General features: G+C 41.0%; 1 protein-coding gene and 1 long non-coding RNA gene across 2 annotated transcripts in view; both read left to right on the plus strand.

Moving 5' to 3' along the window:
- Positions 1-25,860, plus strand: part of LOC145985673 (uncharacterized) — a 678,988-nt gene that overhangs the window by 39,092 nt on the left and 614,036 nt on the right. The gene's annotated exons all lie outside the window — the stretch shown is intronic.
- On the plus strand, positions 14,486-22,511 carry LOC145985999 (achaete-scute homolog 1a-like). The gene is made up of 3 exons (XM_083120161.1): positions 14,486-15,536; positions 17,228-17,472; positions 21,444-22,511. The coding sequence occupies exon 1, from the start codon at positions 14,793-14,795 to the stop codon at positions 15,525-15,527; it is 735 nt and encodes a 244-aa protein (XP_082976287.1). The 5' UTR covers positions 14,486-14,792; the 3' UTR covers positions 15,528-15,536; positions 17,228-17,472; positions 21,444-22,511.

The raw sequence follows: 25,860 nt of genomic DNA on the forward strand, positions 1-25,860 counted from the left end.
ACTGAGACTCCACGTGGAGTAGACGAGCAGAATGACAGCTGCGCCCATTGGCTGATGGTTGAGTGTGATTGGACGAAAACAACTCGCCAGCTGTTTATCCCCACCGACGTTCGTGGCGGCGCTTTCTTCAGTTCTTCGACGCTAACGAAGTAAACGCGTGGACTATACCGTCATTGTACTTGGTTGCCGCCAGTGTATTCAACCATGTAGTGACAGTGTGCTCCTCAGTCAGCAATCGAGTCGGGGAACCCATCTGGCACAGATTATCTTGTACCGAAGGGGTGCTGTAACGATTTCCGGAAGAAAAGATCGTGAAATTGCAGGAAAAGATTCATGCAGAATGTCTAACGCGAAATTGGTATTGCGCTATGATATGTGCTTGAATGGTCTTGGCGAATATGTGGAAAAGTATATAGAGTAAGGTATGTAGTTTCTGTAGCATGACGTTTTTGCACACATCATTTGTCGTTTGTGTTTAATACCAAAACGTTCCTTTTTTTCCTGGATGGCCCTCGTACTATAATAGGTATACACTCAAAGTGGGAGCATTGCAATTATGTAATTCATAATTCCACAGCGATACAACTGAGAGTGGTAATTCTGAAGCCGATATAGCTACAAACTCTTCCAAGTTCTTGCACACACGTCACACACTTGGCAGAAAAGCGAAATAAGATAAATTACATCCCAACTCGCCTCCCCCGTTTCTTTGCACTGGGAACATAGCAGGAGGACACTTTGGCAAGGAAATCAACCTCATTCTTCGTCCCGTCTCCACAAAGTCGTCGCCTTGTAATCAAGGGACCCCGGATCGTATTTCAAAACTGTAGGCACAGTCATGATCAGAGTTCATGTGCATCAATACTAGACTTTAAAGAACACTAGCACATTCTCCCCACATAATTGATATCAAAAAGTGAAAGAGAATACTTATTGAAACCAAATAGTCTCACCGATTTCTTGTGCAAGAGTACAGCCAATTATTGATTTATTTATTTTACCTAAAGTTTCAGATACAGTACTGAACGACCATTTTATACTGAAACAATAAGAGAAGAAAAACAAAAAACAACAATAAAAACAAAACAATATAGAGTAACAAGTGGCACAGAAAAAAATTAAATTTACACATACATTGTTAACGATTTCTGAAACTGTTCTCTGGCAAGAATATGTCAACATTTAGAGGTAAGTTACTATAGCTCTTTTCAGTTCTTAGGGCGGGCGCTCTAGAAACTGGCAGGGGAAGTGGGGAGCGGTGAAGTGACCAATCCAGCGCGATAAGAAACGCAGCAGCCAGTAGAACGAGGTTCAAGTAGTACTTTTTTCTGCCGCGTCCTGTCACTCGGCGCCACTGCTGTTGTCTGGTTGGTCTGCGGCGCAATCCCCACTTCCCCTGCCAGCTTCTAGAGCGCCCGCCGTAAGAACTGAAAAGAGCTATAGTCTATATGAGCGAGGAAGCCTGTAGAAGGGAGCGCCTTGTAGTGGGATTGTGAAAGAGCTTTACGTTGCCGGTTGACCGGGTGGGGACTCGTAGATGAAATTTGCTGATCAGAAATTCGGATTTAATTTCGCCCCTCATGGTTTTATGCAAACATTTCATGTCTGCTAATTCCCGACGAATGTGTGTTGGTTCGGTATTCAAGACAGACCTAATTCCTATTTTATGGAGGTGCCTCTCGAATGAAACGAGCCTGTCGGCGTGTCCTGTCTCGTTCTCGTGTTGGTTTTTAAACTGTGGTTACGGTACTAACAATGTCCTCATTGTTGATGACAAGATGATTCAAAAGTCTCTTGACGTTTAAAAAATCATTTTATTGATAAAATTGACATTACCGCTGAAAAGTACTCTAGAATAGAGACAAACTCAATACATTTCAATGTGATGGCCCTCTAAATCTAGGCATAGCACCCACCTCTTGCATAGACAGGAAGACATGCTCCATTATAGCTGGCGTGATCTCCCCTGTTGCTGCTGTTATTCGCTGTGTCAGTTGTTCTATCGTGTTGATCTCTACTTGGTACACCCTAGACTTAATGAAACCACAGACAAAAAAGCCTAGGGCAATCAGATCTGAGTTCGAGCCGACCAAAACCTTGGTGAGCCACAACCGATCCATCTATCGGGAAAAGGTGTCAGCGAGGTAGTCCAGAACGATTCTGACGAAATGGGGTGGTGCACCATCTTGCTGAAAAACAAGTGTGTTTTATCCCATCCTGAAAACCACTTATTAGCGATATAAGGAAAATGTCAAGGGACTTTTGAATCACCCTGTATAAGAAAGCCACTCTGTTAGATTTTCAGTACATGCAACGCACTCTGTGCCCATTATATGAATCACGCTTCCTACTATCAACGGATATTCTTCAAATTGGAGCCAATAATGCAGAGGTTGCAAGTAGATAGCAATATTGTTCACGAAACCACCGGAGTTAGATGTCCTTAGGTTCAGAAGACGACGAGATGAGTCATCCTATGCATGTCATCACGCAGAGGTTCTCTCATGTGAAACTTGAATGACAATTAAAGTGCAATTAGCCACCATCATGAAGGTCAAGGTTCTTGGGAACTGGGATTGATTACCACGGACCCACTGCCTCCATCACTCGGTAATCACGGCAGCAAGTTATCATATTTGCTGAGGAAAGCATAATACGTTCATGATTTAAGAGCGGTACACCGGATATGAAACTTGCTGTTTTGACTTCCAACATGTCTCCATAGTTGGAAGATAATTTTTTCATTCTCTACTCCTCTCCCTTTCTCGGATTATCTGTCGTTCTCTTTCTTGTCTAGATGCTGATGCTATCATGTTGCATGTTGAGTAATCAACTCAGGTTCTCTCCGCAAAAGGCTTCAGGTTCGAATCCCAGCTATGGATGTTCATTTGTGAATGTCTCTTGGTCGGATACGTCTATCGTTATCCTCACTAACCGAGAAGATAGCAAAGTGAGATAAAATTAGAAAAATCCTCTGAATGACACACGCACATAATCTCAGTACCGAAGGTCTTGGACGTGTCGAGGCCACAGCTTAGGTGCTTCATTGTTCATGAAAATGAATTCAGTACATTTCGATTGATTAATTTGACTTATTTTACTTCGCTTTTCTGCCGCATTTGGCTAACCGCGAAGGTGAGAATTCGCGATGCTATGATGGAATTGACGAAGGGCACTCACGAAGAACAACCATGTTCAGGCCCGGACCCCTGGCGTCGTAGCGTGCTGTGCTAACCACTCAGCTACGGAGGGCGGCCAGTACATTTCGAGTTATGTAATACTCGTAGCGATATTTGGCTTCTGATAGTTGCCATTCCGGAAGTTAATGCAGCGTTCCTTCAAGTTAACGCTAGATGGCAGGGTTCACATTAACAATGTAGATTTGAAATATCCATTGCAACAAGATAAGAAACCCATTTATACTAAGATTGATATTTTAGCATAATTATTTAAATCAATGTTTTAGAAGACAGAAATCAGAACTCATCTTGAAGTGAATGATTTTTCTATTTAAAGTCACATCAGTGCAAACATTGTAACTACCAATGACAATTGAGAAAATTATGTATGTTCAACGTATATCATTTTAAAAATTATATTTATTATATAAACTTATATTTCTGAACATAATTTCGACAATCTGATTACAAACTTTATTACTATATAATCACGAGTCTTATTTTTCCATACGAAGAAACAAGGAACAATGGACACGGAACATAAACACTTCCGGTGCACACAGCCAATAAGAAAGCTTTATATAACACTGGTTCTGCAGCACTATCGGGTTTATAAATACGCTGACGGGACACTCAACAATATCTTTCGTCAGCCCCATAGCTCACCTACAATCAGAAAACTATACCGCCATTGGTAGCAGTATTTATGGTCACCCTGTACAGGCAGTTATAAATATCAATTATAGTCTGGTAGGAGCAGAAAACTTTTAATCTGTTTACATTTATTGACAAAAAGAGAGAAGAAAACGTTCTTAGTGACAAAAGAATGTCGTAGTCTTACGAACATCCGTGATAAGGAACTAGTGGAAAATATGCAGTGTCTAATTTCTGATCTCGAGTAAGCCTTTGATGGTCGAGAATTCTTCAGCGCCTCGCCTCTTTTCATTTTTAATGACCATTTGCCTCCCAATGTGGTCATTTCTGGTCCTTGGAATCACAATTATGTACAAATAAAAGGTGTCCGTACCTCGGGCGGGGTTTGTTAATTAAGCCTTCTTTTGTTCGTGCCAAAGCGTGCCCCTCTCCCCTTCCCCCCTCAGCCATTGTACATCTTCCGTCTCGAAGGTCATCCGCTTCCAGTTAATCTTCTCTTTTACTCCATTTTTTCCCATTCTTTTTTTATCTTCTCCTGGCTCCCGCTTTTGTCCCACTTCCATTTAGTATTTCAAATTTGTCCAATTAGAGTTTGAGGATTATTTTTTTGTCTTCTGGCGGGCGAGAAACTATTAGTGCATGCAAGAAGTGCTGATGTTATATTGAGTGTATTTAAAATACTAGTGCCTCCCTAAAACTTGATATGATTTAGGAGCAAGGATGGATTAAGGGCTGAACATTTATATATAACATTATTTTTTTTTTAAAATACTCTGTTAAAGTTAACGTAAAATTGAAAATAGTATATCCGTTACAATTTAGAAGTCTGCTTGTTCTTTCAAAAAACGGGAAGCAATCTTGAGCACAGGGGTAACTTATCTTGGCGTTTGTAACCGTTTACCATATTAATTACACACACTCATACATTATAGGCCTGTAGTATAGCCTTGAGACATAACAAACTTTCAAATTTTGATTATTTTTACTTAGCTTTTCTACCTCTTGAGTTAATCGAAGAGGATGGATGGTAAACTCATAAAATTCAAACGAAGATACATCCAGGCCTGATTAGAAGTTCGAACCTGTCGCCTCTGGCTTTGTATCGCGTTGCGCTTACAACTCCGCCACTATACAATAGCCAGGCACGCATCTAGAAATACATTTCGGACGGGGGATCCGAACCAAGCGTCTCAGAAATAATAATAATAATAATACGAGTGATTAAATTTAAATAGATATATTAAAATAAATATAAATTAAATATGTAAGTTTACTAATATTGTATTAAGATAATATAAGAATAGACACAACAGTACGTATTCATTACCTAGGTTACATGTATTTAAGATCGTCCTAAATTGTATAAAATCAACTGCCCTGGCAAGAAAATGAATATCAAATAGATAAGGAAATGAATATTTATTGAATAAAAAATAATTGTTAGATCCAGTTGACGAAAAGTAAAGTAACTGATTTATACTTTCTGCATATTTGTCCTTCAAAGCTTTATGATCCTTAGCTTCCGATAAGTTCGGCAGAAATTAATAGCCACCGATATATACAACAAATGCTAAAAAAGTATTAGGCGCATCCAGAAAGTAAGTTTCCCTGAGGTCGTGCACAAAAATGAGACATTATTTCATTCAATGATTTATTGCCACAGATACAGCACTTGTCCAGTTACTTGTCGCCGGAATTCAGGCACTTGTCATAGCGTGGGACAAACTTCTGTATACCTGCGTCGTAGAAGTCCGCCGCGGCCTGGGCGCCGAACCACTGCGTGACAGCGGTCTGAACCTCTTCGTCGCTGTGAAAATGTTGACCGAACAGGAAATTTTTCAGGTGCAAGAACAGATGGTAATCACTGGGAGCGAGATCCGGGCTGTACGATGGATGATCAAACACCTCCCAACCGAAACTGTCCAGAAGGGCTGCAGTGCGCCTAGCCATATGCGGCTTCGCTCGTCGTCATGCACATTTTGCCGGCCTTCAGTAAATGTCCTGCACCAAAGACGCGCCATCTGCTTGCTCATGACGTCTGGCCCATACACCTGGCACAACTGACGATGAATTTCGATCGCCTGTATGTCTTGTGCGTTCAAGAACTTCATTACCGAACGAACCTCGCACGCGGCGGAGATGGAATAAGAGTCGCAATGTTTCATCGCTGCCGTGACGGTACTGCAGTGTTGCCACAATATGAGGGCACCCCTTTCCAATGGACAAAATTTTCCTTTTGGACCATTTTTCCCCTTCACCGAAACAAATCATGTAATAATGATAATAATAATAGCAATAATAAATAATAATAGTAGTAGTAGTATAGTAGTAGCATCAGAAGTAGCTGTTATTATTATTATTATTATTATTATTATTATTATTATTATTAGTGGTGGCTGTGGTGGCTGTAGTAGTAGTAATAGTATTTCCGTTGGTCCGTGTTAGTAGCTATGAAAAAAAAATCACATAAATGTCAAGTTCATCGCTCCCTGGCCAGATTCCTAGGTTCGAATCCTGCTCAGGAATCCACTTAATCGTTAATCCTCAACGTTGCTATTATGCATAAAAGCGACGTACAATATACGTAACAGAAATATAAATAGATCTGGAGTTATTTTCAAAGGAGCAGAGATAAGAAGGAACAGAAAAAATAAAAAAATAAATAAAATGCGGATATAAAATTGAAAATTAACATGAACTGTAATAATGTGGAGTTAGGTGTCTCCAAATTTCTCTGAAATTGTGGTATTTTTCATCGAAATTCCTTTTTCCCTTTTGGCTAAAAAATGGGTGCGAATTTCCCTACCAAAGGGAAATTTTCCTTCATGTGGCAACACTGCGCTACTGAGGACCTTCGGGAGGCGTCTTCTAGGACATTCAGTCATTCACTAGCCAGGGCATGTGGCTCTCTCGCATGCGCAAAACCGGTTTCAATACACATTGCCTGCCACCTGTGGGCGAGTGGGAAACTTACTTTCTGGATGCGCCTAATATATTTTCATGATTAAATTTTAGTTAATTGGTAAATCTTTCGGGGAGAGGGGGACTCCCGGACCCCCTGGACAGCCCCATTAAATTCGTCCTTGACAATAGCTAAAGATGAAACAGGTCTCTTATTCTCGTCGTAGTACGTACATGAACTGCTTTGCTGGAAACTAACGTGGCTCTGGACTGAATATAATAATCCTTTGTGGGATTATTTTGAGAAATGACAGTTGAAGACTGACGATCTTCTCTGCCATCCAACTACATTATTATGTATTATAGTATTGTTATTGACGAGTTCGTAATATAGCTTGTTGACCTGTATAGTTTAATCACGATAGCTAATGGCTAGATGATATTGGAAAAGCGACACAATGTGGTTGCCTATATCCTGATTGCTGTTCAAACCCAGACCGTTCAGAAGTTTGATCGCGATTTCAACACGGATACTGAGTGGGGTTAGCTCGTTTCTATAGACTAGAATGGATTAGAAAAATCTTATTATTTACTACGGAGCGAGTTTCAGCCTTGGGATTCGCTACCACCTAACACTGGAAATTAACTGTTACAATACATATGTTTATAGCCATGGGCGTCCGGAAGCTGGGGCAAGGGGGCCACGCCCCCCACCCTGGAAAATGAATGTGTACTAAAAAATTATATATTTCACACATAATTTCATTTCAATCACAGTAATTTATGTTAATTATTATAAATTATTTGAAGAAACATGATAATTTCAGATTGAAATATTGTTTTTTGAGGGGGCATCACTATTTTGGAGGAAAATATGTGTCCTTTGCCCCTCCCTGGAAAAAAATACCTTCCTTGCCCCTCCCTTCGGACGTCAATGTTCATAGCACTAAAATCTTAATACAATGTTAATAATTTTACATATGTAATTAATATTTATTTTAATATAACTATTTAAATTTAATCATTCGTATTATTATTATTATTATTTCTGAGACGTTTGGTTCGGATTGCCCGTCCGAAATATGTTTCTAGATACGTCCCTGGCTATTGTATAGTGGCGGAGTTGTAGATACAACTACGATGCAAAGCCAGAGGCCACAGATACGAACTCTGGTCAGGTCTGGATGTATCTCCGTTTGAATTTCATGAGTTCACGATCCATCCTCAATATATAACTTAACATAAATAAAAAATAATAGCATTTTAAGACAATACATTGACAACGTAGAAATTTTCAGCAAAAAATTCAGGCTCGACGAGGACTTGAACCCGGGTATCTGGCATAACGTGCCATTGCTCTAACCGGGTTCGAGTCCTGCATTTCTCGCTGAAAATTTTTACGTAGTACATCTCCTATGTGTGCCTAATCTACAATTATTAACATCTCTACGCTGGGAGGAACCAGGCAACGTCGAAGTCTACTGTGCACTGGCCGAGACGATTCCACGCAGGCAAAACAGCGATAGCGAGAGATCAGGCGAGGCCAGGCCGGCTCGGTAGCTCAGTGATTAGAGCAATGGCACAGTATGGCAGAGACCCGGGTTCGAGTGCTGGTCGAGCATGCATTTTTCGCTGAATATTTCTACGTAGTACATCTCCTGCGTGTACCTAATCTACAATACAATGATACATTAACAACATACACTCATACACACGTATTATACGCACTTTCCAAGTCGAGACTAAAAAAAACGTATACGAAATTTGAAATATTCGTTGCGTCAGGTAATTAATTATTCCTAAAATACAAGGTTTTACTTGGTTCTTGTTGCTTAGCTGTACAAGCTAATGCTCAATTGTTGTTTATGCAATAGAACTCATAAACGGGAAGAGCATTCCCCTTGCAGACCAGATGGAGAAGGAGCCTTCGAAACTGGCAGCAGACTGGTGCGGAATGTAGTTTTTTCGCCGACCTCTCGTATTCCATTAATGCACCTATTTATAAATTGCGATGCTATAATGGTCCATTAGATCGTTTAATGTATGAAGGGAACTTGCGCCTTAGCCGGAATTCGAACTTAAGTGCTGTTGGTTCGTATTGCATTAGGATATCCAATAACCCACAGGCTCTCTCTTGTTAAACTGACCCCAGACAGGTAATTCCCTCTCACGCTGTCCCCCTCAACATTTCTTTATCTCTGTCTTCGTGAAGGTCTTATTAGAATTTCGACAATAAGAGCTTCCTGTATCTTCTTTTTCTTCTTGCTCGACCGTATATTATTCGTCTTCTGCATCTTAGTTGCCTCTCTCTCTCTGTCTGTCCTAACCAAGTAGGAGACAAGAAGCGGCTCTTCAGAAAACAAGTCCTGCAACTCTCTCTCTCTCTCTCTCTCTCTCTCTCTCGCTCCCCGTTGCACGTCACCTACCGGCGGCAGAAATGCAACAACTCAGCGGGTTTTCCTCCACCGTGCCGTGCCGTTGCGGCTTTGGGGAAAAAAAACCCTGCCCGGTACGAATCGCACCCAAGTCTGGCCCAAATGTGTTTACGGACGTTTATCTCTACAGTGTTTCCATCTTTTCTCCAGTTACCTGCAACACTCACCCCCTGCACCATGCCGACAAATAGACGTTACATCCCGAATGTACACGTTGTTTGCAAGTAAATAATATTTCTGGGTGACCAGTTTTCTTTTCGTAACTCATTTTTATGTACCATACATTTTGTTCCACCCTACATAAGCACTATTCAAACCGTCATTCTGACGGATGTTTGCTACAATAGTTTCGTAGGATTGTACATTTATGCACAGAGATGGTAATGGGGACTGGACCTACAATTTAAAGTGGGATCCGACTGTGCAATGTGCCTCCGCAGGGTATCGACCCCGGTGTCCCTTAATTAAAAGACGGGACTTAAACTGTATTTCTGTAGGGGACAAAATATAACCACAGATGTAAACCACAAATAGGATTTTCCGAATGTGAAACCAGTCTTGTCCTGGCTGTGATTCGAACACAGAACTTAGGCGGTGAGATCATGGGCCGAGCACTCAACATGCTGTACCATTGTGGTAACTGTTATACCCTGTCCCAGGTAACTGTAGAGCAGGGCCGCGCATAGCGGCAGAGGAGGAGGAAGGAAATCGAGTGGTGAAAGCGCAGCGTTGCCAACCGTACGGTCCTGACTGTAACCTTAGTCCCTACGCTTAATGTACGGCTTATCAAAATTTGCCCTTCCTGTTTTCTCCCTAATATTTCCCTAAGTAATTCTTAAACCAAGCGTACGGACCTGGAGACAAAAATACGGTCCGTTTTACCATGTGCGTACGGTATTGTCGCTTTCAAGAGTTTGCAACGCTTACAGAGCGAAGCAGGGAAATCGGGTAACCCCAGTCGCCCATTACGCAATCTCGCTTCTCTCACTGTTCATTGGTGGAGCCGTCTCGCGCCACTACTTGCGCAGAGACTTGTTCTCGTTCGCCTTGTCTATAGTTATCTGGTACAGTGTCTCTCAAAAGTTTTAGGACAACCACTTTTTAAACTAGGCAACCCAATTTACACAAGGTGTTGGTGGGTTGCGTGTAGAGTTAGGCTCAATTTGAGGGTTGCCACATGCGCAATAGATATATATGAAATACGCGAAAGAAATAAAAACACGTTTAATTGTATAAAATTATAAAAATATCACTATTATATCGCAAATGACAAAATTCTTTCTGAAATAGAAAAGAAATAGGTTTCTTATTATTTCATCGCTGATGAGAATGCAGAAAGGAAAAGAGGTGAGAGGAAACGAAAGGTGAAAAAGTAGAGAAGAACAGAGAAAGGGGAAGAGGAAAAGTAAAGGAGAGAAAAAATAGAGGACAGAAGTGGATAGGAATAGTAATGAGGAGAAAGGAAAAAGATTCTAGGAGAGATGAGGAAAATGGAGCAAGAGGAGATACGAAGAGGAAAACGAGATGAGAAAAGAGGAGAAGAGAAGTGTTTGGAGAGGAGAAGAGAGAAGGAGACGAGAGAAAAAGAGAAGAACGAAAAGAAGAGGAGAAGAGTGCAGTGGAGTCGGAAATGGAAGACAGGAGAGGAGATAAGAGGAGTGGAGAAGAGTGGGATGGAGAAAAGATGCGAGAAAATTAGGGAAGGCGATATGTGATGAAAGCAGAGGAGAAGGAAAAGAGAAAAACAGAAAGGACTGGAGACGAGAGGAGAGAAGACGTAGTTGTAAACATCATTTTTGTAAACCCAGAGTGCTCTACTCCTTGCTCGGTCCGAGGTTTGCTCTTTGTTTACAAAACAGAACATTTCCGAGAGATGGCGTTGCAATCAAACAGAACATTTCCGAGAGTTGGTACGGCTTGTAGCCACACATTATTAGCATTTTACCAACTAGGACGACGTTTACAAACAATGAAGTCAGTTGCGGCTTGTAATCACACATTCGCGATTATCTCGAAAATGGCTCCTTTGCAGACCAATGTTTACCGAGACTTCCTTGCTTCTATTATCGTGTATTTTCACCTGTGTCAGTTTGCGCTATTACTTTTGACACACCCTGTATATAGAAGAATTCCCGGGAATCTCTGGAGACAGCGAAGGAAAACAAGTCATCTGCGCAAGTAGGACTCGAGAGGGCTCGGCCAATGAGCGTGTGAGAGGGAAGTGAGTGCATGGAGGGGGAAACGCGTCTGATGTTACCAGCCGTTTGCAGCGGGGGCGCACTGCTTTACTCTGCTCACTCCCTTGCTCTTCTTCTCTGCCGCTTGCTCCACATATTCCCGACCTTATGGGCACGAGATGGACAGTGCCAAATTTTGTAGCCGAGATCATGGGATACAGCTCAGCAATCATAGCGTCTTTATTTGTATGGTTCTTGCTGGCGTTTAGGTGATGTTACCTAGGTATATTCAATACACCAACCAACACGATCCATTTTTTCTCAAACGTTAAGACTATGATACGAGTTGGCTTGGTTTGAGTTGGTGTTTTAAGTCCACTTTATGCACAATAAGGCAAATCGGGACTGGACTTACCGTTTAAAGTGGGATCCGAACCACTGTGCCATGTGCCTCCACCCGGTATCGAACCCGGGACCCCTGATTACAAGGCGACGACGCAACCACAGCGCCACCGGGGAGGCCCGACTATGATACGAGAGTCAGACAAAGTTGATCCTTATATAATGTATTTGTTCTTTCAGCTCTGTATCTGATTGATTTGGTTTATTTTACATCACTTTTTGGCCACTTTTGGCAAATCGCGAAGATGATGAATAGTGGTAAGATGAAATTGATGAAAGGCAGTGGCGGCGATTAAGGGGGGCGAGGGGGGCAGTTGTCCCCCACTTTTTGCCACTGCGCAATGCATAAACCTTATCTACAAAGAGAAATACGAGTATACTGTCTTTGCCCCGCAGTTTTGGCACCTTGCCCCACCACCCAGCTTTTGTACCCAATCGCCGCCATTGATGAAAGGGCAATCAGAAATACAACACGCGCCACAGACTCATTGCCCTTCAAAACTGCAGGCCTCCCCGATGTTGCAGTGGTAGCGTCGTTGCCTTGTAATGAAAGGGTCCCGGGTTGAGGCAAATAGTGGTTCGGATCCCACTTTAAACTGTAGGTCCAGTTCCGATTAGCCTTTCTGTGCATAAAGTGGACTTGAAACACCAAATCAATCAAACAAGATGCTTAAATAGAAACTATTTAAATATAACTAAAGGCTAGAATAAATTTATCCTCGAACTCGAGGTGGCGAAGGCAGAAGGAAATATACTAGGAATTGACGAAGTGAGCGTGGCCTAAATTAAATGTACCATACCATCATTCGCTAGTGCGACTAAGGAAAACCTTTGTCCAGACGAAGACGCAAGGTGCAAGACGAAATCTGGAGTCCCTTCCGATTTTGTTTTGTTGTTAGTGTTTTTACTTCTTTCTTACTTCCATTATTATACGTCGCTTTTTCTACCTCGCAGCTGTTTATGGAGTTCGCAATGATACCTCCATGCCTTCACCAGTGTGCAAGCCTGTGATTTCCGGCTTCTTATCGCCTTGCGTTGTCTTAGGCGAGAAAGAAACACTGGAGAGTTTCCTGAAATAAAAATATCTCGCCCCGAGCGTCGTTGTATACGCTGAGGCAGAAGACTTGTCTCCGAAATATGAAATGAATGGTTGGATTTATTGTTTTAAGTACATTTTACGTAGATATATAGGTTAATCGGGACTGGACCTACAGTTTAAAGTTGGATCCGAACCACGGTGCAATGGTATCGAACCCAGATCCCTTGATTACAAGGCGACGACGTCGTAGATGTCGACCACGAAGGCCGGCTGTTATACCCAGACAGGGAAAAAGTGTGTGTGGAATAATAGAAAAATGATAAATAATTTCCGGTAAATAAATTTTGAAGTAGGCGACACACAAATGATTCATCAGAACATTTTTTTTAGTAGTTGTGCTCATTTGCTTAGTTACCAAAATTAGTAAAGACTCCCTAATTGTTGGTTTATATTTACATAAAGCCTAACCTGACGTGTTTTGTCAATTCAAACAATTCAGTTTTTGTTGCATATATGGCAGACCTCCGTGGTGTAGTGGCTAACACAGCGCGCTTCGATGCCAGCGGTCCCGAGTTCGAATTCCGGTACTGAGATGAGTGTGTCCGTTCATCAATTTCATAATTTCATCTTCGCGATTTGCTAAAAGTGGAAGAAATGCGACGTAAAGTAACCTAACTCAATCCATTTTTGCATACGTATAGAATGCAAACCACCACATAATCGGAAAACATGAGTGATCGATTGATTTGGAGTTTTAAATCCACTTTATGCACAGTAAGGCTAATCGGGACAGGACCTACAGTTAAAAGTGGGATTCGAACCACAATGTGCCTCCAGCGGGTATCGAAACCACAACCCCTTGATTCAAAGGCAACGACGCTACCACTGCGCCATCGGGGAGGTATCGGGATACATGAGAAACTGGCTATGTTGTTGTTGTTGAGTATGTTTTTAAGTTCGCTTTGTGCACAGAAAGGCTAATCGAGAGTGGGCCTACAGTTTAACTTGGGATTCCAACCGCTATGTACGTCCACCAGGTTTCGAAACCGGGATCCCTTGATTACAAGGCAACGACGTTACCAGTACACGATCGGGGAGGCCCTACTGTCTAAGTTTTGATCGTACTCATGTTTTACCATCAATGCATGAATATCTGTAAACTTATTAATGCGTTTAGCGGATTGCTTAGCCAACCCTGTGTTTTTGCTCAGGAAAGGATTCGAACCCGGAAAACCTTGCTTCGTATCTCCGCGCCAGAGCATTGCTCTGTTTTACGAGTGAAGAAAAACCGCTGAGTTTCCTGGAACAAAAAAATATCCAGCCGAGCGTCATTGGATACGCCGAAGACTTGTCACTGAGATTACCGATGCGTGTTTATCAGCGTCGTCTTTCAGTCGAGCCATCGTGAAAGTTATTCGAGAAGAGCGACGCGGTATCCCTGCAAGTGTTCCGTCGATTGCGCGGGCTTCAGATAAAAGCGTCTCTGCCGAGATCCCGCGCAGGTAGATGCCGGTATGGAGGGAGAGAGAGAAAAAAAAATCAAAGATCCGTAGGGGGAGGAGGGGTGTAAGCTCGAAGCGGTTGCTTAGCCATGCGGCGCACGCTCCAAAGGCACGCGCCCTAGGAACGGACGACGTGCGAGCGTATGCTGTATGAGTGGCATTCGCACAATAGCCTTATCTCTGGAAGCAAGGCGGGGCTTACCACTCATTTCATGGGGGTACAAGTAGAGGAACACCGGCTGCTCGGCTGACATTTCGGGAGTGGCTACTGGATCGGACGGAGCAACTCAGCTGCGAGGGCATCCGAAGTTTGGTTCGGGTATTCTCGTGTTTGCTGGCCACGCGACATTGGAAGGCACGAGAGCGGCACGCGACTTGCCAGTTGTCGTCATCGCTTCGTACGAGACGGACGCTGGGGGGATCGGTCTGCGTACTTTGTGATTCCCAAGTGCTCTTTTGCTGTTGTGTTCTCTCGCAAGGACGGTGGTCTTAGTTTTGACTTTATGGCAACGCTCAGTGTCATGACCCTGGGAAGCCCTCAGAAGATGTCGATGCAGACGACTTGCGTGCTGCTGACGAACTCGCCGTCGCCCCAGAAGGCGCTGAAGAAGGACGGAAGCGTCGCGACGAACGTCAACGCACAGTCTCCCAATTCGGACATGCTGAGGTGCAAACGGAGGATCAACTTTTCCCACCTCGGCTACACGATCCCGCACACCCAGCCGGCCGCCGTGGCCAGGAGGAACGCCCGGGAGAGGAACCGCGTGAAGCAGGTCAACAACGGATTCGCCACTCTGAGGCAGCACATCCCCCTCACGGCGCGCAACAAGAAGATGAGTAAAGTCGAGACGCTGAGGTGCGCCGTGGAGTACATCAAAGGTCTGCAGCAGCTTCTGGACGAGAACGACGGCGCCATCCTCCACCACCACGCGGCGTCAACCACCACGACGACGACGTCGGCGAACGGAGCGGGTAGCGACCAAGGTTACTACTCCAGCCCGGAGACCGTGCAGGGGATTGCCGACCAGTGCTACGCCGCACCGCGAGGAGTCCAGCCGCTGTCCTCGCTCTCGCCGCCTTGTTCGGAGGCCTCTTCGCCGACGCCGTCTTACGCTTCCGAAGGCTCCTCTTCGTACGCGCCGAGGTCTGTCTACGAGAATTACGAAAACTACGAACCTATGAGTCCCGAAGATGAGGAACTCCTGGACGTAATATCCTGGTGGCAGCAGAGCCAGTGATTGTTCAAGGTAAGCGAGCTTAATTCTTTCAATGTTCTCGTAGTTTGATTAACTGGACTTTATCCATTGTCCGCTCCTATTATTTACACCTATTCTAACATTACGTATCGAGACATCTCTCGTCTTCAGGTGAACTAGAAGCATTGGAGAATGGATGATGTCCAATTAATATTGCATGATGTAACCATTGTCACTAATCTTTAGAAACATCTCTTACGTTACCAAAATATGTGTGGACCTAGTGTGCATGAGTCCTGTACCAAGGAAAAAGCACCAAACTCTTGACCAATAGCGAAATACGCCTCGCAAGAACCTAGTGTTATTTTCCCCGCAGTAACATTACTGTACCAACACTTCTTGTAGCCCTTTTTATGCAAAACTTCAAGTATTGTTTTGGACACCCTCGTCCAACTCCAGCAAACCTAGTGTTTCTCGAAACGCGCTTAACAAGTTTGCCTGAGGCTATAGAGTTAAGAGTTAGACCTAATTCTACCCACTTGTAGATCAACAGATACCCCAAAGTGTAACCAGTGCCTTAAAAATTGTTCAGTGTCATTCGCACTATAACCATCTTCTAGGAAGCGCAAAGCATAAAACAAAAACGTCTCTGCACCATCCTATTTTCAAAACCCAAACACAGGGTTCAGACAGTTCAGGTAGTATATTTTCTACCTTGCCGAGAAATTCTTGTAAACCTTCCTTCCGTGCTTTTTTTTTTCCATCCACCGTCTCCTTTCTTCATTCAACTAGAATTCCTTCCCCCCGCCCTCCTTTTTCCCTCACGCACGCACGCACGCATTTTCGTCATGCTGGGTTCCTTTTGAAAACGACGAGGCCCACTTTTATCCCGTCTTCCATTCGCCCTTAACACGGGGTCTTAAGAAACTCCGCGAGTGGGAAGAAAAGCATTTAAATTTTTCCATCCACAAAAGACGGCGAACCATAGGGAACCTTGCATTCACGCGAAGGATCTATTCACAATGTCTCTTTTTCTCCCTCCCCCCCCCCTCTCCTAGGATTAAGGTGCGGGGTAGACTCTGAAAATACTTCTTCAAAAAGTCTTGTGTTTGTGCAGAAAAGAACCTGTTGCGGGATTGGAACCGCTAGACCGAATCTGGGGCTAAGAAAGAAACCTTCCCTCTCTCTCTCTCTCTCTCTCTCCTTTTTTGACCTGAAAAGTTTTATGGGACTCACTTCCCTAGGTGCACTGCCTGTTTGGAATTCTTATTCTATTCAGTCCTGGCATACGCTGGACAAAATCCCAAGTTTCTGGTGAATTAGCAAGAATTTTGTAAAGGAAAGCTAAAATCGACCATTTCCAAAACGCAACTGTATTTTTGTCAGTTCCAATCCAGGTATACGTAAGACGTTCTTATTTTAGCTCTTACTCTGTACTGTTATCTGATTTACAAACAACAGTAGTTTAGCATAATTGCAGTACATGTAGTTTAAAGAAAATGTATTTTGCATGTTTTGCTTTTCACCTATAGAAAAGTGGTAGAGTGTAGATTACTGTGGACAGTACAGAAATCTGAATAGTGTGTTTATTTCATTAAATAATTAGCGCTTAAAATACACACTTTTGTTGCTATTTTTGTCCGAAAAAATCCAACATCTTAGTTAACCTATAAGAATTTTCTGCATAAAGCACTAACCAGTTAGATACAAGTGGCTACAATGTGATTTATTTTTCCTTCCAGAATGCTACCATGTACAGCTGCAGCCGAAAGAAACTACAACAACTCTGAGAGTGTTCGGAGGCCAGAAGGAAACTCAAAAAGGAAAATATTGATCTCTGATAAAAGATTCACAAAATGATCTCAGCGATACAAGGGGAAAATCATTCCACAGCAAGGTTCTTGTCACAAAGTTCTGCTCAAACACTTCTCTCCATCCATGACAGCAGTATTCAGCATCAGACTGCATAGTGGACTCCTCCTTTGAGGTGAGTTTATTGTTTAATTGCATCAGCTAATCTTTATTTCTTATTCATAATCTCTGTTGCGATTTCTCGCCTGTGTACTATTTCATTTCAAGATTTCAGTCTGTAGTTGGTAATTCTCAAGAACAAAAACCTGCCAGCCTATTTACAAATACACACAATTTCACTAATTGTTAACCCCTTACTTCTCGTCATTTCTAAACTGTCAGTAACCATTCAAAGTTTAACTAGATTCCTTGAAACAATGTTATAAGTACACCTACATTACAGTTTCACTTTTATATTGTCTACTAACAATTAAGATTGTCATACTGTCATACATGCGATTCAATGTCTATATTGACATCAATCAGTTACTGAAATGTGATACGTTGCTAAAATATGCTACAGACACATTTAGTTATGTGATATCCCAAATTTTTCATTTGAGGGGAAGTGATGTAGGTGTAAATCAACCGCCAAAATAACCAAACATTGGGACTTCGTTAAAAATTTAGGTGAATGTTACAGAAATTTTAGGTGTGTTAGGGATGCGTCGATAAATCACTGATCTGTATCATTGTCTAAACTCTCTTGATGTAGTTTTCTTTTCCTTGACTTTAATAAGATATTTGATGAATCTAAACGTTTTGTAGGGCATATATTTCATTCTTGGAGATAGAACACATCTGCTTAAATCGTTGATGTGGGAATAGTTTTTAGAGGCATAATTATGTCGATCACAAATGAGTTAAGCGACAATACATACTACTTCAGTTGTTCCAATTTCATGTGTTTGACGTCGCAGAATCTAAGCCTTAATAGTGCTGAACTAATTTCTACCAACATTATATGTAATTCGATGAATGAGCTTGTGCATATTTTATACGAGTAGAATTGTGTTTAGATTCAGTTGCTACAAATCCAAGGCAAAATATTGGTAACACTGTGTAAGGGGTTATTTTCATTGCTGGAAAGCACTAATCATTTTTGTTTAATGCCATGAGAATATGATACTGAATGACTGCAGTATATTAATTTTTACTGTCTTACTGTGATAAATAGATGAATTCTGGGTTGAAATATTGTGGAGATAGGTCTGTTATCATAAAGTTGTTTTTTCTTTTTTTTTAACATATTTAGGCTAGGATGAATTTTACTTACAAGCGGGTTGCACTTGTTGCAATACATATTATTTGCTTTCTTTCACCACAATATTCCTTTGCTTCGTCTGTCTACAAAATATTTCCTTAGATGCTTTGCAAATATGTACTCTGGAGGTATGGGGTTCGAAACTTGAACTATACGAGCAGAGGTCTGCACTTTTAAGATGTATTTAATTGATCCTTAATTTCTATTATAAGCGTTGTCAGGGGAACTTCTTTTCTATTTCGTAGTGGTAAAGTCGTCGCCTTGTAATCACGTGGTCCCTGGTTCGTTATGCGGTGGAGGCACATAGTGGTTCTGGCCTCGCTTTAAACTGTAGATCCAGTCCCGATTAGCCTATATGTGCATAAAATGAACTTAAAACAAAGAAAAAAACTCAATATCGGACATAGTGAGGGTGAAGCGGCACCACGCTTCGAGGGCTTCATTAGGTTTACCACGGCTAGATCTTTGATCAGGGTGCTGGGTAGGCTCTAGAGGTGCTTGAAGTGATTAATATCGCGAGTCGTACTCGGGACGACCGATGGAAATTCAGACGTCTTACCATGTCGCATAAAGTACGCACTGGGGTTAAAATTGGAACACACTCCACAGCGAATTGTCACGAAGACGCTTTACGTCTTCAAGGGCATTTCCCGTTACACACTGTTGGTCCTCGAGGCAACGTTCTTTTTCGTAATCATTTTATACGTTTTACTCTGTGCGAGCTTAATTTGCTGCAGGGTACGACCGTTTCTTGTTTCTCTTACCCGCGAGTGTAAAATATGGTCGTCTGGCAAAAGAGATGCGGCGAGAAACAGGAAAGTGAGCGAGGGGAAATAATTCTTCCATGCATTTATGAACTTGATTGCATTCAGGTCAAGCCATCTCGACGTCCTTGAGAGCGTCTCTTCACCCCGCACTCTCCCAGAGTTCGGGTGTTAATGCCGGCTATACCTGGCAGTGTTTTTGCATCCACTTGGCTCGAATGGCGGCGAGAATCAGACACGCACACTTGTAGGGTAGGGACGTTCATTACCAGGAGCTTTCCCTGTCGTTCCTCTTCATAATGTTTCATTTTTCGCCGCCTTTTTATGTCCGTGGGAGAACTGCAGTGCAAAGACATCCTGGGAGAATTTCGACATGCTACACTGGTAAATCTGACCTTTAGGCTTTTGTACTAAATCTTAATTGGAGTCTAATATCATCGGATAGTCCTGAAGATGAGAATAAGTATCTTTCTTTTGATCAAGTCTCACTTTATGTTCAGATAGGCTGATCGAAATTGGTTACAATTGTTACCCTCAATAGGGTTACAATTAAGCCATACAACATTTCATTTACAGCAATATTAATACAAATAATGACAATTAGCCAATTAAGTTTCTCATGTGCACAAATACGGTAATCAACATTGAACGTAGAGTTTTAAATTTCTATCACGACTACTGAAATGTGCATCTATTGTAAACTAACCTGTGTACCTTTTGTTACAAGTCTACAAATTTCTGCCGAAGAGGCGATTGTGAAGCTAAAATCTACGAGAATACTATCACTAGGAAAAATATTCTCAGAATGCAAGCTGACAGTGCAAGTCTTGTTTTAGTATGTCGCCGGGAAACATGTAGACCGCAAATACATAACCAACAAACTTAGAATTATTCTTAATTTGTTCTTAGTCTCTTGAGACAAATGGATTCACTCACGTTTTCTTTGGTCTCTTCGATTCGCTGCTGGGCTTCCGCATAGTGTAGCGACACACTTGTAATCGAGGGGTTACGGGTTCGATTCCCGGTGGAGAGACGTTGCAGAATTCGGATCCCACTTCAAACGCTATGTACATACCCATTACTAATTGGTTTTAAGCTTAATTCATTATTTTCTTCACATTGTGTTATATATTGTCATATAATCTGAATTGGTGTAATATTGGGGCTAACCCCAGCATTATTGGAGCAGGCAAATAGTCAAATTCAGGCTTAGTATTTGTAACATTTCATTTGATTTCAAAAATATTGATCTTGTATAATAAACAGTAATCATATCGTCTACCACCCCCCCCCCCGAACCCACCGCGCTCCACAGCAATTACCGAATTTGTTTGTCCACTTCTATATACTTATTAAAATATTAGGTTATCGTAACGTTACGAACCAGTGTAATTATTTATTTATGTACAGAAATACTAATTCTAAACCTTTCTGGCGTCCCCGATGGCGCAGTTGTAGCGTCGTCGCCTTGTAATCAAAGGGTCCCGGGTTCGATACCCGGTGGAGGTACATAGTGGTTCGGATCCCACTTTAAACTCTAGGCACAGTCCCGATTAGCCTACCTGTGCATGGTTACAAGTAGAATCCGAAACAAATTCAAAATACTAATTCCTTATTCGGAATTCGTAAGTTGAATGCCTGGCTCAGCGGGTAGTTTTAATCGCCACTACACATTAGAGCTCGTCATATAAAGACCCAAAAGATGTTTTGCTCCGTCATAAAGTAAGGAACATAGGCTATGGGGGAGGTTTTCATTTTTAGCATACATTATCAACCCATAAGGGAGCATAATTAGTTTCTAATTTTCAAATAAAGCCTAGCTATTTGTCTACGATACTTGTCCCTTACGAAAAAGCCCTTAATTTTAGTTCCTGATGGGATGTGTTACGTTTCCTTACACTTCTTAACACCGCGCACTTTCCCTTGACAAGTGTACTCGCTTAACACTTTGAAGTCGATTCCTTTACAAGGTGTAAAAGGCTATTTCCTAGTGTCTGCTAATGCTTTTTCCATGTAATGCCCTGTTAACTGCAAACGATTGCAACATTCTTAATTTTGGTGTATTTTCTATCTTTCCAGGTGTGCACGACAGCAACTACAGAAACCAAGTCTTTCCATGAAAGTGCCTTTTCAACTCCACGGACGCCATGTTTTGAATTTTGGAAAAACCCTCCTTGAAGAACCTCTCGTATTTTTGTATAAAAACATTTTTTTGAATAATTTTTTTACAATCTCAAGAACAAATTTCGGAAGACAATCTATCGAAGGACAATATTTTTTTCTCATTTTTTTTGAGGAAATACATATATTTTTTGTATCTAGTCAATTTTTCGTGTAAATGTAAATGCAACTGTAAATATTCTTGTGCATCTTACATTGTGATTTTTTCGGTCCCATATCATTCCTTTTATGTAACATATCACACATTCCAATGAAATTTTGATTATAATTGTGTACAGTATTGAAGATTGCTTGAAGATAAAATTCAAGTTATGTTTGGATCCAAATATTGTGATAATTGTAAACATATCCCTCCAAGTTAGTGCCTTTTACCATTGCAACTAAATTATTGTTAATGACTTAATCATGTCTTACAGCCCTATTTTATATACACAAAGCATCATTGAAACTTCAGACAGGGCATATTTTAAATACCCCTTTTTATAAAAAGTTGTATATGTGTACAGTGAAGAAATGTTAATAATGTTCTATCATAAATAAATAGTTTTATCTCAGGTTCTTACCAAAAGATGTCTCCTCAATATATCAGAATACATTTCAAGTTTCTTGAAAATCAGACATAAAATATAGCGGGTATTGACTCAACGTGTAATGTTAAAGAACAATTGACTTGTAATGATTTCTAGTGTTCTTATAGTAAAAAAATACGTAGTGTTATTGTCCAAATATATTTTATCTATCACTGCCATTTGGCTGTAACGTACTGTATTGTAGACTTTATTGAAATAAGCCCTGACTGTTATAACAAAAACATGTATTTCAACAGATTTGAAAGAGGAAAAATTTTTCTATGAATGTTGTACGAATTATGTACAGTTGTTGTCACAAATTTTTTCCCAACCCTAGAAAGAGAAAAAGGTCATTGTTGATATATTTTGAAGAATTATTGTCAGAAATGTTCGTATGCATGGGATTTTATATATAAATATAAATATATATATATATACAAGAAACTCATTTTGAAAATATACATTTCTTATTGAATTTTGTAAATTTTTGTTTTATTTTTTTGCATGGTGAAAATTTGAACCTGTTTGATGTTCTAGTGATATACTTGAGAGTGTGATAACAGTTTTGTGCGTTTGTATGGGACAGCTTTAATGTGATAGTGTGTGTGTGTGTGTGTGTGTGGTGCATATGTCATTTTATGTGTGAGCTTGGGAGAGGGAGAGAGAATGTGTGTGTGTGTGTGCGCGCTAGTGTTGTGTGCGTGGATATATGATTGGAGTTTTGTACCTTAAGAGTGGGATTTCATAAAATAAAGAAAATACTAATTTGAGAACTGAACCTCTCCTTGTCTCTTAATATTTTGTGTGGAGACTAACAGATTCAGAGAAGAATTTTCTTCCGAAAAAGAAATCCTTCAAATTTGTTACTAGTATCACTGCATGCCGTTATATAATTTAGGCTATATATAAATAGACTTTTATACACACACAAAAAAGTACATTGGAACAGTCTGGAAGGTTTGTGCAGGTAGGGCCTCATACATTCACAGTCTCTGCCATTGCTGGAGTGATGTGATCAACACCACACCCCGGCCCCTTTACCGTCCCCCAGGTACCAGTTGGAGGCAATGTACAATAGATATTAGTAAGGAAGAAAATTTGCTACAAGTTAGTCGTGACGATGATTGATGAAACTTGAAAAAGCAGCAGATTGAATGGTTTGGTAGAGCTTCACGCTGGAGATTTAAACATTAGATTGGTTTATCGAAATATCTATTATGCATATTATGCAAGATGAGTTACATATGCTGTATATTATCTTTCTGTGGTTTATTCTACTTCTTCATGAAGCACATGCATTTGCGTGCCCAATAGGGGGGGTGGTGGTTATAATCCCCCTTTGACCCGCAACTGAAGGTTCCTGGGTCGAGTCCTGGCCCGAGCAGTTTTTTTCTTTATCAGTGCACCTTGTCATCGCGGTTAATTAAATATAGCAAAAATTCTACGTCACATAATACAAATACAGCAGGGTCTCGCTACATGTTTCTTCAGTACCGAAAAGCCAAGACAGAATCTGTCTCCTCTCTTGAAGATCAGAAGAGGTGACAAGATTCGTGCAAAATGGGTGATTTCAACCAAATAATGAATCACTTGACTTTCTGAAAAAATGCTGGTCCACTTTTATTCTCCCAGATCTATAATTAACTGTCACGTTAATTAGCGCCAGATTCCCAGTGTAAACTGACAAAGCATTTGGAATGTTCCAGTGGGTGAGCTTGTCTGTTTTGTTCGTTTTCCCGAGATTTCTGTCTCTTCCCCCCACCAAAACCTTGAGATGACTGTCGAAAACATAGATTTCGTAAATCATTCTTACTTCCTGTGTCCCGCCCTCCACCTAGAAGCCAATAATTGAACCCTGGAGCAGACAATTAATTGATTGAGACCCATCTTTCATTGTTGCGCCGTCTATAAAACATTATTACATTCTTGTTTGTACGTAAACATTCTGGTTCGGTGTGCAATGCAGCGGAACCAAGGCGAGATAACGAATGCGAGCTATTGAAGCGAGAAACAGTTACAGATCTCAAACCGTGTAGAGATAATGTTCTTGTCGCCCATTTTCGCCTGAAGGAAGGAGTCCTGGAAGATGTTTGTAGTCATTAACGAACTGTTTAAATTAGCGTAGAATTCGGTTCCTCTATCTTGTTCAGAACAAAAGACGGTATATAGTCACTTTATTTCCATATCAAGGTTTTTCCCCACTCTACTGGTAATAGATAATCTCGTCACATTACAATAATTCGTCTATTAAATAAGGTTTCCCATAATTATAACAGTTATAGCATTGGTTGGTTTGTGTGTATTTACCAGAAGCAGTGGAGGAGTCAACGCGCTACGACGCCAAGGATGGGAGTTCTTTGTGAGTGTCCCTTCATAAATTCAACATATCCTCACTCATTTTCATCTTCGCGATTAACCAAAAGTGGCAGAAAAGCGAATTAAAACAAACCAAAACAAATGAATCAAACCAACCAGATGCAGTTGTGTATTTACATTTTCATTTTTGGTGATAAACACATTATTTTCGAGGCCATATCTGGAGGTTCAAGGCAGATAATTCAAATAAATTACTGGTGAGAAGGTACAGTACATAGTAATTATTTACACTCTGTCTTAAGAGGAAGTGCGTTTGTAACATTTAGCATGTTAGGTACAGTCACGAACACATCTGGCTTGTAACAATCCTATTAACGTTCAATGTAATCGTTACAAGCCATAAGTACGACTTCCAAGTTAAGAGATTATGAGCTGGACCGTTGTGATCAGTTCTCTGTTTCCCAGCAGAACCGCAAAAATATACTCAATGAGAAAGTCTTCTAAACTAACCACGAGAAGCTATTTTACAATTGAAAGACCAAACAATTATACTGTTGCAGTTATTTACAAGTACCGTGCAGTTTCTCCTCGATGGCGTAGTGATAACGTTGTCGTCTTGTAATCAAGAAGTCCCAGGTTCGATACCGGCTGGAGGTGCATAGTGGTTGGAATCCCACTTTAAGCTGTAGGTCCAGTCCAGATTAGCCTGTATATGCATAAAGTTTACTTCAAATTAAAATAAAAACACTGTTACTTATACCATATTGACTATGGTAGTAGTCAATGCTATATAATATTTATTCTTTTGAGAGGATTCAGTGTTATTTAAGGCAATCGGAACTGAACAGTTTGAAGTTGGATGTAAAGAAATTTGCCGTCCATCTCCTAAAGATTCAGGTACCATCATTTGAAGGCGAAACAGCTCGCCAAAAACCTCTTCTTCCCTAGGTATTCACTAAAGTTATACAACATAGAAGTTCATAAAAAAACATATTTATTGATTATAGTTGTAGTTCGAGTATGAACTGTTTGCTTGGAAATATCTTTCACTATAAAATTAAACTAATTTCTTTCCTCTCTGTTCGGCCCGTCTGGTCTGCAGCGTTTTGCTTCACGGCTACGGTGTCGACCTCTACCTTGGCAATACACGCTTGCTTCTCTTTTGTGCCGACAGATGGCATAGCACCTTACACACCTACTCGGCCTTGAGTTCGTCAGCTTTTCAAGCGTTGTTCGGAGCTACTTTATTCCATTCCAGTGTTCTAAATTGAATGTATTATCAAATAAAGAGAACTATAATATTCGTATAGATGTAAGTAACTTTGGGTAGCTTATATTCTATATTGTATCATAATCCTTAAGTCTTTCCTTTATACAAATAAGTGCCTTTTATTCTAAATGGGAATTTATTCTAAGAATGTATTCTCCCA

The sequence above is a fragment of the Lepisma saccharinum genome, chromosome 3, assembly GCF_977018435.1.
Source record: "Lepisma saccharinum chromosome 3, izLepSacc3.1, whole genome shotgun sequence".
In the NCBI taxonomy this organism is placed as follows: Eukaryota; Metazoa; Arthropoda; class Insecta; order Zygentoma; family Lepismatidae; genus Lepisma; species Lepisma saccharinum.

Coding starts and splice junctions, on each gene's coding strand:
- LOC145985999 (XM_083120161.1), top strand. CDS start 14,793: ATGGCAACGCTCAGTGTCATGACCCTGGGAAGCCCTCAGAAGATGTCG.